We start from the raw sequence: 18,811 nt of genomic DNA, 5'->3' as shown, positions 1-18,811 counted from the left end.
AATTAGGCGACATACTCAACATTTTTCTGTTTCTATATTAAATTGTATATGTATATGTTTACGTACATGAATTGTGTTTGATATTTTGTTTGTCCCCACCAAAAACTAGGGGTGATCTCAGGTGCTCCGGAAGGGTAAGCAGATCCTGCTCCACATGTGGCACCCGTCGTGTTGCTTATGTGATTACAAATCCGGTAAATAGTCTAATTCGGTAGGTCACATTCATGAAAGGGAAGGGGATTGTAGTTACGACGTAAGGAACATATCCGATATCATTTGTGAAACGGTTATTCCATAACGGTCAACCAACTCGTGATGGCGTCCGTAAAATTTACGAAGGGATGATTTCAACTTCACCATTTGGAACTCTTGGTTTAATAGCTTCCTTGTGAGCAGTAACCCTCTATCAAGAAAATCATGATAGGAAATGCAAGCACGGGAATATCGTATCAATTGGGAGATATATACCCCGTATGCAGGTGCTGCTGGAATGTTGCTACTTAGAAATGGAAAGTTCACAATTGGAAAGCTGAAATCATCTCTTTTGTCGTAAAGTTTTGTTTTCAACCGACCCTCATTGTCAATTTGTAGATGTAATTCAAGATATGAAGCCGACTTAACTGTATCTGTAGTATCCTTTATCTCCAATTCTATGGGATAGATGCGTTCCACATAGTCACCAAATTTTGAATTGTTTAGTGAAAGAACGTCGTCTATATAGCGGAAAGGATATTGCTAACTTCTTATCCTTCTTCCTAAGAAGTTTCTGCATGAAGTCAGCCTCATAATAATAAAGAAACAAGTCGGCAAGTAGAGGGGCACAGTTTGTTCCCATTGGGATGCCGACAGTCTGTTGAAAAACACGTCCTCCGAACGTTACAAATATGTTGTCAATCAAGAAATCAAGCATCTTGATAATATCGGTTTCAGAGAATTTTTTGTTTGAATCAGAGTGATTCTTTACAAAGTATGATTTATCCCTCCCTAAGACAAGATACTTGTATCTACGTTGGGCATTCTTTTTTATGAAGCAAAGTAATACCAACTCTTTCAATTTGTCTTTTAGTTTGGAATGTGGAATACTTGTGTAAAGAGTAGAAAAGTCAAATGTTATAATACTGTTACAAGATGAAAGAGAGTTAGATTGTATGTACTCTAAAAGATCTTTGGAATTTTTAAGTATCCACATCTGATTCACGCCACCTCTAGAATAGGCAGTTTCACAATAACTTTGAAGCCCGTCTTTGATTGCTGATAAAATAGATGTTAATAATTTAGAAAGAGGTTTCGTGGAGCACTTGGAAGACCCAGCAATATACCGTTGTTTGTAAGGACACTTATGTAGTTTAGGTATCCAATACAGTGATGGAAGATCCAGTTCTTCATCTTTGGTTATAATACCAAAGGAACAAAGAAGAGACCTATGATTATCCAGGATTTCCTCTTTGGTAAGTGTCGTGAGGGTATATGTTGAGTTTCCAAGTGAATTGTCTATACCTAATTCGTTTATCAAGCAATTAATGTAGTGACTTTTACAGACAAAAACGATGTTATTTGGGGCTTTGTCTGCGGGGACAACAACATATTTATCATGGAGGTCGGATAAGTGTTTAGCAACATTTGGGTCTTTAAAGATTGACGTAGCATGGGCATTGATGGACCCATTCAGTTTCTTAATTCTGATTTGTATTAACGACCTCACTGCCTTAATCCATTCGGATAGAGTGTCTACGTCTTCCTTTTCACGTTTAGCCCATTGCCTGGCATAATCCTCGACTGAGTCCATCAAAATTTTAAAGTTGTATTTCCAATTGATGGATTTAGGCTCACGATATTTCGGACCTTTCGATAACACATTTCGTAGAGAAGTGTTATTAACAATGTTAAGGTCACTTGTAATAACGTGGCCAGCAGGATTATATGTGAATTGGGAACTAGCACAAGTGCAATCAGGAGGTTTAGACTTGAAGTCGTCAATATCGAGATTCTGCAAAACGCGTTTGCAATTGAAAATTTTAGTTGCAATAGGTTTGGTATAGGTATAAGAAATTATTGGTACAGACTGGTCTTTGAAAGAAGGAGGTATTTTCGATTGAACTAATTTATGATGAAGGATATTGCCTAGGTTGACGCCATCGAGACCTTTGTTGGCAAAGGAAAGATTTAGAAAAGATCTTTTCTCTTTTTCATCTTTTCCAATGCGAACTGGCTTGAAAAGTCTGTGACTTGCAATATCCGAAATTATAGCTTGAAGTTTGTATTGGTTTGAATGAGGGTTTGTAACAGTGGATTCCAAACATAAATTGAACAGAGAATGAAGTTTTGAAAGGGGTAATGAATAAAGTTTTGTGCGAATGTGATGAATACCTAACGGCTTTTGTATGAATGACAGCAAGTCATTAATAGAGACATCATGCAGAGAAGGTGATGTATAATGACGATGACCATGACTGCGTCTACGTCGAGGAGTCGAGTTGAAAATATTCATCACATTCACCGAGTTACACGAAGGACTAGATATAATACCTATACCATCAATTTTGTCATTGCAGCCATACGGTGTTGCAGTTCCCAATTGTCTAATCCAGTAGTCTTCTTTTTGTCTACGGAGAGTCGTTGAAAGATTAGGATTGTTAGAGCTATGGTATATCTTTTCGATAATGCGAACTGTCATAGAAACGATTGAATGATCGGGCTGATTGAAATGCTGGTATAGAATGTCGTTAGCATTGAGGTTAATGTCTGATCTATGACCGCACATACGTTTGTTTAGCCTTCCTTTCGTTTCACTGACGTATACCAATCCGCAAAGGTTGCACTCTAATCCGTAGACGACATTTATCGATTTACAATTCAGATCATCGTAACTTCTGGTAAAATATGACTTCTTGGTCAAATTGCTAGTGAATTCAGCATCTGTAATTAAAATAGCACAAGTTTTGCAGCCTTTGGTCTCACATTTTGAAATGCGACAGTGTTGTACTGTGTCATCAAAAACCAAAATGTCTTTAAGGAGAACTGAAATTGGCTGTATATGTGTAATATTGCTATTGTCACTAGGACGATGATCTGAATGAGTCGTGTTTGAGATATTTGTCATGTCTGGTGATGAGGGGACACCTGCCATATCAGACGACATTAAGGTGAATAGTACCTTTCTCTATTCTATTAGACGCATGAAACATAGTAAGTCTTAATTAAGCTGAATAGTACTTTTCTCTATTCTATTAGACGCATAAAACATAGTAAGTCTTAATTAAGGTGAATAGTACTTTTCTCTATTCTATTAGACGCATAATTCATAGTAAGTTTTAATTAAGGTGAATAGTACTTTTCTCTATTCTATTAGACTCATAAAACATAGTAAGTCTTAATTAAGATGAATAGTACTTTTCTCTATTTTTAGTCTCTGCTGGTATTGATTGCTGTGTATGAACTAGAGGAGATGTGGGATACATAATATTTGACAGTAGCACAATAAGTTTGCAAAAATAAAGTAAAGGGGTAATTAGATGGTTATCAATGATAGACAAACACCAACATGTTAAGGCGATTTATTAATAGATCTGAATCTAAAACAAATATGAATAAATGAATGAAAAAAATGTATGCGACTGACATACAAGTGAGACGTTTAGCTAGCTATACAACCAGGTTTGATCTACCATTTTATACATAAGGAAATGCCTGTACCAAGTCAGGAATATGACAACTGTTTTTTCCATTTGTTTGATGTGTTTGAGCATTTGATTTTGCCATTTGATCAGGAAATTTCCGTTTGGAATTTTCCTGGGAGTTCGGTATTTTTGTTATTTTGCTTTTTCCTTAGAGACAATCAAAGCTGACAATTCTTTTATGGACAACATGTCTGTCCATAAATCGATATTGAATGCTATTTATGTCCTAATGCCTGTTCATTCATCACAGTATCAAACCTATACCAATGTTTAATATGTTTCAGGATAAGTCTTATTTATACTGTCTGCTGGATGACGTTTGTCTTTTGTTTCATTCCTTTTTATGGGAGTATGGAAGGTTTGAAGTCCTGTAATAATTCTTTAAATAATGTTATATGTTGCCTTTAATAACTTTTTGTAAACTGGTATCTTTTTATCCTTTACATCACTTGTCACTTTGAGGTTTATTTCATGCGTTGCTCGTTTTTTTTATAGATGTTTTTTTCCGGTTTGAATGGTTTTAAACTAGTAATTTTTGGGGCCCTTTATAGCTTGCTGTTCGATGTGAGATAAGGCGTGTTGAAGACCGTAGTTTGACCTATAATGGTTTACCATTATAAATTGTGACTTGGACGGAGAGTTGTCTCATTGGCACTCATACCACATCTTTTTATATCGATTTGCCTTAATTTGATAAAAGGTTAGTGGACTGCATTCAAAATGTCAAAAACTTCTTTTTCCTATGGACCTATTGAAAACACAATAGCATGACTAGTTTAGAAATCATTTATTGTTGCATATTTACATGCCAAGCTTGTTTTATTATTAAAGCTATATGTGAGAAACGTGCAATTTTTCTATATTTTTTCACGAAAAGCTATATATTTTTTTGGAATGTCTCACAACTTATTACCACAGTATCATATTAAGGAACACATTGTCAATTTCATATTCTATGACATAACAAAACAGTGACTTCAGTAGCAAATATTAAAAAAAGTTACAGCAACATTAGGTCACCTACATGTACAAAGAAAGGACTAAAAACTAACAAAAAATAGTGAAAACAGTGACTACGCAATAGCAAATATAAAAAAAATGTAACAGCAACATCAGGTCAACTAACTTGGAGAAGACGTTACTAAGTTGAAAAACATGTGTCTAATCCATTTGTCTCTTTTTGGAACAATAAAATATGTTTAAACTAGGTCAACTACATGTACAAAATGTGCAAAATAATGGACGTAGAGTATGTTTGAGTAGAGCTGACATTTACTGAATCAATACAATTTTGTATCAAAGGGAGGCGAAAGATACCAGATTGAAATTCAATCTCACAATAAACTGACAACGCTATGACAAAAGCGAAAAAAGACTAAAAGACAAACAACAGTATACAAAATATAGCATAGAAAACTAAAGACTGCATGAGCACACCAACATCAATAAGTAAATTCAAATAAAATGGAAACAATATCATTGTAAACCCAGTTATTTGAGATTGTAGTTGGTAGGGTTGTTTAAGATTTGACTACAACATTAAAAATGAAATTTCGGCCAAGGTTATTAAAATGTTTTCCATTAAGTATTTCAGACTTGGTTTATTTAATTGTGATTTGTCATTTTTAAATGGACAGTTTTATTTTCATTGGTTGAAATTTATGATGGAGACATGAAGAGATGAGCTATAACAGAAAAAAATCAAACGGGATCATGTTAGATATGAGATTATAAATAGCTTTCATTTCAATGTATTTCAAACTTAATCTCAGTTTTAATGTTACACCCTAAAATTCAATCTAAATTAAGATAAGAACAATTTTCACAAAACCGGGAAAAAAATTTGCTCATTGGAATTGTACAAAATTACGTGAGATTATGATAATACCCATTTTTAAAAGTGACTTAGACTTTGTGTCGCCGCTGAAAACTTGGTGTATTTCTTGAGTTAAAAAAGGGACAATAGCTTACTATTTAACCCCTGTTGGTCAAAATTTGGCCACCTTCCATGTGCTGATCAGAAGGCAATTTGGGTGTTGTTGTGGATTACAATGACATTTAACATTCGGTATATTCCCGAAAAAAAAAACCTAAAAGAAAAATTTCTAAATAAATCATAAAAAACGCAAATATCACATTATTCAACTTTGTACTTGTTTGGCTCTATAACTATTTGATCCGAGCGTCACCGATGAGTCTTATGAAGACGAAACGTGCGTCTAGAATATTAAACTGCAAGCCTGGTACCTTTGATAACTATTAGCAAAGACAAACCACTATCTACTAACTAGGCTATTGCTCTCTAAATACACCAGAACAGTAACGACTCCTGTTATAAGGACGTTTTAAAAGTGAAAGGTGTTAATATATCTTTAAGTAAAGTTAGATTATGTTTAATGCATCAAATCTATCGACATGCCTTCTTAGATTGAGGAACAGCTCAAATCATGAAACAGCATAAGAGTAAACAAGAGGCTCTAAACAGCTCGTCGCTCAACTAGGTCTATGTTCATCTTAAATAATGGACACTATTCAACCTTGTAGACTAGAACAACAACCCATTTGGAGTCATTACTTGTTTAATATCCTTTTTTTTGGTTAATAATTTCACACTATTCTCTTTAGTTTTGTATAAAACACACACAAAAAAACCCTTAACAACTATTTATTTGAGGGCATTCAATCCTCTAAAGAGTCTGCTAATGATTTTGACAAAATTTGACTTATATGTCAATTTTGTCTTGCTGATCATGTTTGCTAATATCTAAAGTGTTTATATATTTGGTATAACTTTAAAGATGATAAGCAAAAACGTAAAAAAAAAAGTTTGAAATCGTAACCAAATAGCAAAAACTCTAGTAAGAAGTCGCCTGACGATTTCAGCTAGTTAACCTATTAGAATAACTTGTCTTGCCAATAATTACTGCTCTATTTTTATACTTAAGTTTGTAAGATAATGAACAAATAACTTAAAATGAGTAAAAATCGTCAATATAGAACAATAACTCTTAGAAACGATTTCTGGCATTGATTATTTGTAGACATTGTCTTGCATGTAATATTTGCATATTTAAGTTTCTATTTATCATAGTTTTTAAAACGTAAAAATAATTGAAAATCGTCGTTAAAAAGCAACAACTCAGATAAGGAGCCGTCTGACGATTTCGGGATCATTTTATATATTTGTAAATCTGGTCTTGCCGGTCCTTTTTGCGTTTTAATTTTTTATGCATGTATTATGATTTTTAACACAATAGGCAAAAAAGAAAGATTGATAAAACTCGTCGTTTAAGAGAAAAAAGTCGTCTTGTGATTATAACTTAAATGGACTGTAGTTTAATCTCAAGATTCCGAAAATTTATGTCTTCTTTTTATGCCTTTTTTTAAAAAAATTGGAAAAACACTCGCATACCTCTTTTTTCAATTTTTACTATGTCAGCCATGTTGTTTGACAAGCGTGGACACAATTTAAAACTAGATTCCCAATGATGATTTTGGTTTATAGACGTTTGGTTAAATTTGGTCTAGTAATTTCAGAGGAGCAGATTTTGGTAATAGTTAACAGACAATGGGCGTCAAGTGATGAGATAAACTCATTTTTACCTCCTTTTAGCGCGGTGCATTAACATACGAAGAATGAGTTCTATAATAATTACCCATGTTGGATGCGTGTTTTACCATTTAAAGCTTAATACATGTACATATACATATTGCATGGTTGTATTGGAATAACAGTCATGAAGAGTTTTGGTAATATATGTAGTTAACAGACAACGGACGTCAAGTGTTTTGCCATTTGAAGCTTAATACATGTACATATACATCTTACATGGTTGTATTGGAATAACTACTCAGGTCATAAGTATTATATAGTCTACAGATTTGAATAGCAGTCATGGAGAGAAGCAATATCAATACTGGTTACATTTGTGTGTTCTATTTGATTTGCAAGATCTGCATAAATGTCATCAGAACGTAAAGCATTTAGAAATTCTATAAAGCATTTCTCTCCACAATGCAATAGTCGATCCATCAACTTCCTGTTCTTTTCAGTCTGTGCTGGACAAGCCTCTATTGTTTGCTGGTCATCTATTGTGAATACTTCACACGATATCAAATGATCTACTATGGCTTCGTGTTTGATAGTAGATATGATATCTACGTAATTCTTTTGCAGTCGTACCTTATGTAATGGAACAGTCCATGCTGATAATCCTTAAAAAGGTCAGAAGAAAAATATTATTATATTAAGCACAATGACATAGAAAATTTACAATAATACAAATACAATTTCAAAGTTCCTTCATTAATTTCAAACATGACGAAAAGAGCAATATATTAATGCAACTAACGTGACTCCATGTTTATATGAACAAATCTTTTTTGCAATCAAGAAAATATCACAATTTTGACGTATTCCTCGATGTCAGAACATTCTGTATTGTTGATTTTACGGTGAGCTTTTCAATTTGTGTATCAATCAACAAACTCTGATGTATTGGTTGCTTTTTTTTACTTCCGTAAATAAACAAGACGCGAAGTTTAGTTGAAATCTAAAAACAAAATGTCCAACATTTAAACATTAACAAAATATGTTTCATTCATGTCATGTATTGCCAGTAGACAATTACATTTTAGTTTTCATCCATTGTAGAATTGTCAGTTGATGGAAAACAAACACTATTCGATTAAAATACTTTAAATTTGTCGAATCCATAATTTAAGACTTTAAACTACGTTCATGCAGCCAAGCCATAAATTGACATGCAGATTTGTAAAAATATACTTAGATAAGAAATGTATACGAATGCAATTATTTGAAAAATAATAACTGGGAAACTATATGAATCATAAACAAATGAATACCTTCCATTTGTGCCGTTCGTATACATGGTATATCAACGGTGACATCTTCTAGATCGCTGCTGAGTAGATCGGCCATATCATCGTATTCGCTCTCCCTCAAAGCATCTATAAATACATTAAAGGTGTAACGATTCCTATCAATGACTAAATCTAACAAGGCTTTATTTTGTTCAATCTGTTGGACATGTTGTTCAATATGGCGCCTGTCATCAATGGATAAGCTGCAGTGGGTCATCATTTGGTCCAAGATTTGGCTTACCGATATTTCCTGTATAATAATCTGGTAATGGCGTCTGATGTTGACTTCGAATGTATCGGGGATGATTTCTGAAATATTATAAACTAAAAATGTTGTAACGTTCGAACGCACTAACGTCCTATAAATATTGATTATAAGTTTATTAAACATTTGAAATAATTCAATTTGCCGATCTGTACAAAATAAATAAGATAATGTTTTTATCATACTTGCGATCAGAACACAAATTAATAAACAAGTATTATACAGGTTATAGGCCGAGGAACCGAAAAAGTGCCCAAAAAACAGAAGAAATAAAACGACAAGATAAATAATAGAATCATATTCAAAACAGAATGGTCCTGACCATTGATTGACGACCTAAATTATCCCATTGACTGGGACAGATTAGGTGAACGTTTGTCTGTAACGACCATTGCTCACTTCTTGCTTATTATAGAATTTAAACTGTGGGGTCACCAAAGGTTCTTAACGCCTTTAATAATAAAATTATTCGAAAATTTATTCAGGAATAACCTTTATGTTTTGATTTATATTATTGATATAAATCAACACATCGTATTATTCCGGATTCGTTTTTCGAATTTTTTTATTTAGGTGTTGAGAACCTTTGGTGACCCCACAGATTCAGTGTCTTTAACAAGTACATAGTGAGCAGTGATTGTTACCGACAAACGTTCACCTAATCTGTCCCAGTCAATGGGATAATTTAGGTCGTCAATCAATGGCCAGGACCACACTGTTTTGAATATGATTCTAAATACAATGATTCTAGTCAAATCTTCAGATTCAGCAACAACGAATCGTGGGATGAACTTAGATGATCCTAGTATATGGTATGCAATTCATGTTTCATTTAAATTAACTGTCATATGTAAAAAGTCACCTGAGGTCGATTCGAGCAAGAGAGAAGCGGTCGTGGACCTCTTAAATTTCGAAAAAGAGACATCGGTTTGGCATGAAGTACGTCAGCCCAGTTGATCGCGTCAAATCCCGAATCTCGAACTCTTTGAAACAATATGAAACTATTTGCTTCTTAAATTCACGACACAAAGTAATATAAATGTAATAAATATTGAAGTAGTTATCAAAGGTACCAGGATTATAATTTGATAAGCCAGACGCGCATTTCGCCTACGTGAACAATTCAATCTATGTTGTTAATTAAAAGGTAAAGATAGGAATATACTTACCATTGTTTACCTTCTGTAGAAAGCTAAAGATAGGAATATACTTACCATTGTTTACCTTCTGTAGAAAGCTAAAGGTAGGAATATACTTACCATTGTTTACCTTCTGTAGAAAGCTAAAGTTAGGAGTATACTTACCATTGTTTACCTTCTGTAGAAAGCTAAAGCTAGGAGTATACTTACCATTTTTTACCTTCTGGAGATAGAAATCATAATCTTTTGCTTCAAACATTTCAGTCATTATCTTCTCATACTTTCTAACGAATGAGTACTTTTCGATTTTTTTCTCAAATCTGATGAACACATTTGCCAAGACATTTGCAAGAGCAACGAAAGATTCTTCGCTTATTTTGGAATGATTCTTGAGTTCAGTGAGAACAAAACGCCAACGTTGAACATCATCGCCAATACTTATTTCCGTGTCTTCATTTGGACAGTTTGAACTTGCCCACTTTCCAGTAGTTGGTATATATTTGTTTTGTAGTTGGAAAGAGGTGAACAGAGATCGAGATGTCAAGCTAGTATTTCCTACGAAATCGAATCCATCAGATTTTAATTGCTCTGCCATCATTTCCGGCATCAAGTCTGTAACTGATTTTGCTAGTCTCACATAATTCAACATTTCAGGATTCAATTCTTCCTACAAAATACAAGCGAATTACATTACAGGACACGAAATGACCACAAATTAAAGAGTTTAATGGAAGGATAGAATCTTTGAAATGATTATTGCACAACTTAATATTTTTTAAATGCTGTTCTTTCATAAACATTACATAAACTGTATACAAAATTAAAATTTTCCGACCGTACAAGATCCTTATAGGTAGTTAAAGTCGTTAAAAACCACACGCATTACAAAATCAAAACATCTAATAATGTAACCATGTTTGGAATGTAAATACATTATGTATATATACCTTAAACCAAGAGTCTAACAAGTCTTTTGAATTGTGTAGTACTGCGTGCTCATCACAAAAATATTCTTCGTCAGACTCTAACTTTGTCATTTCCATCATTCCATTTAAGTTGTCGTAGCTTCCATTACAACACTTCATTTTCACAGTGTACGATACATTCATTTTGTATCTCCCTTTTATGCCAGTTATGCAGGCTTCTGCATGTTCCCAGATACCTTTGAATGAGATCTGGGAATACTTGCCCCATTTCCAGATCTGAAGGAGTATCACGTGTTTGCTAACACAAACTGCCAGCTTAGTTCGGCCTGATGAATCGAGATTAAAGACCCCCATGCCGCGGTACAGTGCTGGTCTACTTCTATGTTTTGATGGTTCTAGACTTATCTGATAACGGCGTATGTAATTTACAAGAAAATGGTTGAAAAACGCTGGAGGAAGAAAATCAAAATTCATACATATCCAAGATGTCCTGTTAAAATCCTTCCCATCTACTTTGAAACTGTCCACTATATTTCTAATGGGTTTCGATTTGATGAGACATGGCACATAATAACTAACTGTTGGTATTTGTGATTTGTTGATTACGTCATTTTCTTCTAATGCTGATACAGATTCTTCCTCAGCCATGTTAGGTTTCACAATTATATCAAACTTTTCCATTATTTGTAGAATGTGACTACGGTATTTAAAAAAACCTGTCCCCTCTTCTTCTCCTCTAAATGCTTGTGTAATCAAATCTTCTGTCAATTTACCTGTTGTTTCTAACTCTTTCCAGTCAGAGTTGTAAACAATGTTTCTTTGGATCTGGAACTTCCTCGCTGACACAAGACATTTCAACACATCAACTAACCACTGAGGTTGCAAAATAATTAAATCTGGAATGTCATCAAAGTAAATGAGATTTCCTATTTCATGTTGATATCTAAGAAACAAATTCACTTCGTTCATGTCTTTGATTTCAAGTCCAACTGATTTCCCTAGAGATTTCATGTCCTGATATGTCATGACTTTATCTTGGTTTTTTCTGTGTTGATCCAGGACTTGTTCATACTTTATCCAACGAGTCGGAAGTTGTTGTCCCCATGTTTCAACTTTTGAAGCTAGTTGTACAATACGGTTTCGAAGGACGTCAAAGTCGGTTTCAGAGGAAGTAGTGTTTGACAGCATGATAAAATCTTTTATATGCTTTCGTTTTGGATGGTCTCCTAGTATTTCATCAAATTGTTTCTGAATTTCCCATTTCCTTGTTTCCTTATCAATCTACAAATAGTGTAGTTAAAACATCAATAAAGACAACAGTAGTGTACCGCTATTCAATAGTCACATACTGATGTTGCTAACATAAGTGGGAATTCACCAAACCAAGGGCAACGCATTAACTTAAAGTGGGAAAGATTCAAAGTTGTCTGTGCTAACCACTTAATAACACACATGATATCACGCAAAATGAAATCATAACTTACTGATGTATAATGTATTTCAAACGCAGTATATTTAATTATTTACCAACTTTAATAAAGGGGCAGCTGACACAGAAATATGACTCGCCTTATTTTATCATGATAATAAAATCCCAATGTTGATATTCAAATGGCAATACATTATCATGTTAAATCGTTCAAAGACAATGAAACATGACTGAGAAACCACACAATCTATGTGGGCATGATATATGAAAATGTTAGTACAACTACGTACCGTATGTTTTTGACTAGTTATTCGTGGTTCCCATAAACTAAACTTAAAAAAAAGTAAAATCCCCAAAATACTGAACTCCGCGGAAAATTCAAAACGGAAAGTCCCAAATCAAATGGCAAAATCAAATGATAAAACACATCAAACGAAAGGACAACAACTGTCATGTTCCTGACGTGGTACAGGCATTTTCAAATGTAGAAAATGGTTGGTTGAACCGGGTTTTATAGCGCTAAACCTCTCACTTTAATTTTCTTTTTAAGTTGTTTAGAACATATACAACGACCTATAATATCAATATGGTCCAGCAATGTCATATTTTATTTAAATTGTCGAAACTAAAGTTATGTATAATATACCTGTAATTTGTCACAACATGTTCCAACGACAATAATAGAGGGAAGCGCTTCTTTTGTGTTGTCGATTTCCTGTTCTTCATCACCATAACAATGGATAGCATCCATCCAAAAGTTTATATATTCTGTTAAAAGACCATCATATATATAAATGAAATACTTCAAGCTTACGATACCAACATCACTAACATATACATGAAATAATTAGTTTTTAAGCTTTTATATAAACACATAATTGAATTCAATTTGGAACAGAAATGACATGTCCTGTACTACTGTGATCAAACGAAAGCATAGCACAATTATGTTAGGCATGTAAACATTAAACGTTACTTATAAGGACATAACTTATGAATAAACCAAACAAAGGTCAGAGCCTCATCACCTGCGACAGGCGCAAAAATATGGCGGGGTTAAACATGTTTTGTGAGATCTCAACACACCCTCCTATACCACTAGTCAATGTTGAAAAAGAAACACACAGCTATACGCACAGTAAAAATTAGTTTAAAAGAAGTCCGAATCCAATGTCAAAATAGATATTAATAAAAGAAACTTAGCAAAATGACAATGATACATAAATTAATAAAGGACAACTAGTTATTATTATACTTCACGCTAAAATGCCATATTTTGATTGGCTTATACGACGGTGTTTATTTTCAATATGACATGGCTAAGCTGGTGACAATTTTTTTGGAATGTCACCCCGTCCAGACCAATCAAAATTTGATGATTTTAAAGAACAATGAATTGAATTTACATCAAGTTATAAAAGACGATGATAAAGTTCTACCTTTTGGCTTAGATTATATTACAATGTATTTGACTGTCAAAATAAAAATAATAAAACATCTTGTTTCGCTTTCCTAATACCTGAAACGTTGTTATGTACGTGACGTTATAGAAAGTACTCTTAAATAAAATTCATCTGTAAAAGACAATAATGGTAAGACATTCAGAATAATAAATTAAATAGATTAAAAGCTGAGAGGATGATAGACCACATTGTCCACTCACAAAAGCATTTCAACCTTGGTACCAATCATGTGTTAACTGGCAGAGGTAGAACAGTTTACCAACACCATTTAAAGTCTGGTTATAAAGAGGCAGTCATTATCATAGGTTTACAAGGACTTCCATAAATATTAATTAACATTTACCTCCTATGTCCTCAAATGGAATCTCGGACAAATCAAGGAAATTCTCATCTACAACTTCACATGTCATCAATCCTTTCATGTTCTTACTAACATCAATAACCAACAAATAAATAGCATGTTTATTTAAAAAGGCTTGGTGTGTTGCGTAGAATTCGTACTGACCAGCGAAGTCTAGAAGTGCCACTTCAGCGAAGTCCTCTAAAGACGCTTCAGATTCGGACCAACCATTCAGGTCAGAATATAAATCAGCCTTTTGAACCTGAGCAGGATTTACAGCATTATCTTGCAGTTTAGCGTTAATTTTTTTTGTGTTTTCACATTTTTCGCTAACAGCAGTCAAAGTCGAAAGATTTGTTTTTCTCATTAATTCCTCAATCATCTCTTCATCTGGAGATTGTTTAGTAATTTCATCTATTTGATCATCGGAATAGGTGTTTGCTACCTTATCGTCTTTTACTGAGACAAAAGGGTCAGGTATATGTGCCAGATCTGCTGTTGTATTTGAGTGTGTTTTTCCTTTTAAAGGAGGGACCAATAGGTTCTTTGCTAATCTTGATTGTCTTCCTTGGTTTACATCAAAGCGAATATCTATAAAATGTTTTCTATTTTTATATACCGTACTAGTAATAAAGGGTTGGGAAAACATAATGAATACTGTTAATTTACAAATGACACTCGGTTTACTAATATCCGAACAACAATAACAATGGAAAAACTCATCAAATATATCAGGTTCAATGCTTTAATAATTAATATGCCAGATGCGGGTTTCCTCTGCATACGACTCATCAGTGACGATCGAATCGATAAAATAAATTTTGAAATTAAAGAGCATTTAAAACCATGATTACTAAATTCTTAAACGTGTTTGATAATTTGAAGTTAAATTAACAGTTAATGTACCGAAAAATATAATATTTAATGCTACCACAAGATCACTAACTACTAGTCTGAAAACCTGCACATCAACGTCACGCCTAGCAGCTATGGCTTTGGCCTTTCAAAGATACCAGACGTTTAAAGCAACATGACAAACGCCCTAGTCGACTACAGTTATTGCACTTGAATGTCAGAAAAATTCATATTAAATTATAAACCTGTTGTTTACGAATAAAACTGAATTAAAATAAATCCATATTCCGACAATAAAATTAAGTAATATGTTCTATCCTTTGTAAATAACTAAAAATTCAGTCCAGAATTTATCACGACATACTGTGAAGGGTACTATAAAAGAAGTAATTCATGGGGGCTTGAATATATCGCGATTTCACCACGGGTTGGCTCTTTATGACAAGTGTTCAAGAGATATTCAAGCCCAATGGATTATTTCGATTCTAATAGAACAAATACGGCACTTCTTTTGGATCGCAGCGCTCTAGGTTTAGGCAAATATTTGCCGTTCCCATAAATAAACGCAGTATTAAATTGGCGTTACAGAACGGAGCAAGTGAAATAGTGACATGCTTAAACTATTTATAATAACGTATTTAGATAGTTTTGGATGATGATTTACTTATATGTCTTATATGTATAACAAAAATGGCTTATACCACATTTCAGCACCGTTTGTTTACGTTTCCTTGTTGTGATTATATTCGGTTTCACAAACGTGTTTTTCCCGTAAAATGCTTATTTTGTAACGGCATCATCGTTCTATGACGTCTGGTACCTCATTCATAAAAAAAAACTTATGATGTGGGAGTATGCTCGGAACAGCCCAGGCAATATTTTCATATTTTAGCACGGGTGTGTACTCATAACGTTTGCAGGACGTCAGACAAGAATTACAATTAAATCATTAAAAAAAATATCCACTTTATAAATTTAAATGCCATATTTACTTTTATTGTGTATATTAATGATCTTGTTGTTATTTTTTATTTTCATTGTTGTTATATTGTGTCACATACTATAAATTTGTAGTTTTATGGCAACACAAATTTTAATTGAATTGAATTAAATGCTTACCTTGAGAAAAAATCCAAGTATCATCTGTTAAACATACTCTACATTTTTGAGTCATGATTTCTATGCCATTCGTGCTTGTGACATCTGATATTTGTTTTCTTAACAATTTTCTGGTTAAGCACGTTTTCCCTACACCAAATGGTCCAACAACAGGTAAACGTATCATGTATCTATTTTCGACACCGCTTTGTAGAACTTCTCTGTACAGTTCTTCTGCTGCTTTTCCCATCTTCCAAATAGTCAGTGGTATTTGATCTGTGGCAATAGGCGACAAGAAATTAAAGGATGTGAAGTGGTTTACATGTTTCTCTGTTAGTGATCAAACACCCCCATAATCAGTAACAGTAGCGTGACAACACAAGCCAACTGTAAACTAAAGGCTCTTCAAAGCATTGTCCCTCATCTGCATCTCCACCAATAGCAACGTTTTAGTAAAGATTAACATTAAGCTGAATAACTCTATTCAAATGTTACTGACCATTTCAGTCAAATTGACCTATTTTAAAATCTTATCCTGCTCTGCATGTTTCCTATTTAAAGTTTCTTTTTTCTATTATAGTTTTCAAGATAATAGGTTAAACTGCATAGATAATGGCAAAAGTTATTATTCAAGGGCAATAACCCCAATAACGAGTCGACTGACAATTTCGGTTATTACAGCGTATTTGCAGATCTTGTCTGATAATGCTTGCTATTTAAATTGTTTATCTATCTACATGTATCACAGCTTTCAAAATGATAGGCAAAAATTGGAACAAAATGGGGAAAAATCGTCATTAAAAAAATATTTCTACAATAAGGATTCAACAAACGATTTTAATATATGTTTTATTCTGGTCATTGTCTGCCATGTTTGTTGGCAGGAGGGGGTCATTTGAAACAAGATTCTTCATAAAGGATCTTGGCCACGTTCGGTTAAGTTTTTGGAAAATAGTTTTAATTGGAGATTATCTGTATGCAAGTAAACAGACGACAGACACCAAGTGATGGCAACAAAAATGTTGAAAAATGGCCTGAATCATCGAAATAGCACTTAAAACGAACACGCATACTACAAAATTTAGCAAAATAACAATCTGATACATGTAGTACGAGTACATTTTATTACTATATTAATTAGGTTGATACTTTTACCGATGGGATGTATGATATCACAAGCAAGTGCCTCGGTACTGGCATGGACATATGCATATTATGATAAAAATTAAGATATGATATGATTGTCAATTAGACACCCATCAACCAGCGACCAAATGACGTAGATATAGGCAACACATATGGTTTTACTAGTTTTTAAATCTGCTGTTACAATCTGAAAATCATTGAATATACAATTAATATTTCAGACTGTATCACACATTTGTGCAGTATTAGTTTTCAAGGTTTGTTTTAAGAACTTTTTAATTTTCAAGTCTTACCATCTTCTGAAAATTGAAACTCTGTAAGCTGCGATTTGAATTGTTTGAAATCACATATTTCCTTATCCTCTAAATATTCCTTTATTTCTACAAAAGAATAAAAAAAAAATGTAACGTTAAATGATAATTTGACCAATACAAATATATATTTAAACAGTTCATATACCTACATGTAAATCATTTCAGTTTCTGCTACGCTTAAAACAAGATATTAATTAAAGGAAACTAAGAAATTAACGAATTTTATTCTATAACCATGAACAAATGTACCATTCCAACAAATATTTTCATTTTAACATATCCTCTCATTTTTATCATTAGAATTTGCCATGAAAAGGTCATAATACTTTATATTGCCAATTGAAATTGTATTAAAATTCAAATATTACATTGAGAGAAAAAAAAAACCTTCAACATGCATCCTATCAACAAAACTTTTAATCGTTGGACTTGAACGAATGCCCAAAAGAGGGAAATTTTTGTATTCCACATTTAGATTGTGATGGTAGTCACCAACAAAAAAAAAATACGAGGCTCTCTTTTTTTTTCCAAGATCTGAAAGGTTGGAAGAGGTTGGGTTTTATTGTGTCCGATGCATCAAATACTAAAAATATAAAATGACAAAAATACCGAACACCAAATAAATTCAAAACGGAAAGTTCCTTATCAAATTCCAAAATAAAAAAACATGTGGAACAGGATATGCTTACCCTTCCGAAGCACCTGAGCTCAACCCAAGGTAATTCTAAACAAATATCTATGAATATTATGTATCTCCCCAAAGAGGCGTGTAATTACAAAGTGCAATCTATAAGAACTTTTTAAATTGTATTAGTAATCTATTATATTTTGTAATATGTTAAGTAAATTTTTTAAGCAATCTGCCATACCTTGTATGTTGTATTTTTCTGAATCACGTACAATCCATTCCAATAGGTCTTTCTTCAGACTTTTATTTACTTTACTAAGACCTTTGTAAAGTATCTTTGAAGGATCTGCACGCGATGTTTCAACTGTTTCTGTCCAATACCTAAGGATTTGCCAAAATGGATTAATCACTCTTTTATGTTTTGCTAGTGATAAGGTATTTTTGTTAAATCCAATTTTGACACACAATGCTACCCAGTCCTTTTTAATAACAGGAAGAATCTTTTCTACAACAAATGGCCGCAGAATATGTCTTGCTGAAAAAGAAAGTAATATTTATAGCACAATATTTAAATGCTGAAAACAGGATGTAGTCTTTATAGCACGATTTCCCAACAAAACACACACACACAGATTGTCTCCGTCAAA

At 33.3% G+C, this 18,811-nt stretch overlaps 1 protein-coding gene across 1 annotated transcript; it reads right to left on the bottom strand.

The window, feature by feature from the left end:
* Window positions 1-4,889: 4,889 nt before the first annotated feature.
* On the bottom strand, window positions 4,890-18,693 carry LOC143058043 (uncharacterized). The gene is made up of 9 exons (XM_076231506.1): window positions 18,406-18,693; window positions 17,516-17,602; window positions 16,098-16,352; window positions 14,127-14,714; window positions 12,967-13,088; window positions 10,913-12,172; window positions 10,176-10,632; window positions 8,544-8,870; window positions 4,890-7,892 (listed from the first exon to the last, which is right to left on the bottom strand). The coding sequence occupies exons 3-9, from the start codon at window positions 16,324-16,326 to the stop codon at window positions 7,552-7,554; spliced, it is 3,324 nt and encodes a 1,107-aa protein (XP_076087621.1). The 5' UTR covers window positions 16,327-16,352; window positions 17,516-17,602; window positions 18,406-18,693; the 3' UTR covers window positions 4,890-7,551.
* Between the last annotated feature and the right edge of the window lie 118 nt (window positions 18,694-18,811).

This window comes from Mytilus galloprovincialis, chromosome 14 (assembly GCF_965363235.1).
Source record: "Mytilus galloprovincialis chromosome 14, xbMytGall1.hap1.1, whole genome shotgun sequence".
NCBI classification, from domain to species: Eukaryota; Metazoa; Mollusca; class Bivalvia; order Mytilida; family Mytilidae; genus Mytilus; species Mytilus galloprovincialis.
This window is presented reverse-complemented; position numbering and strand designations above follow the sequence as displayed.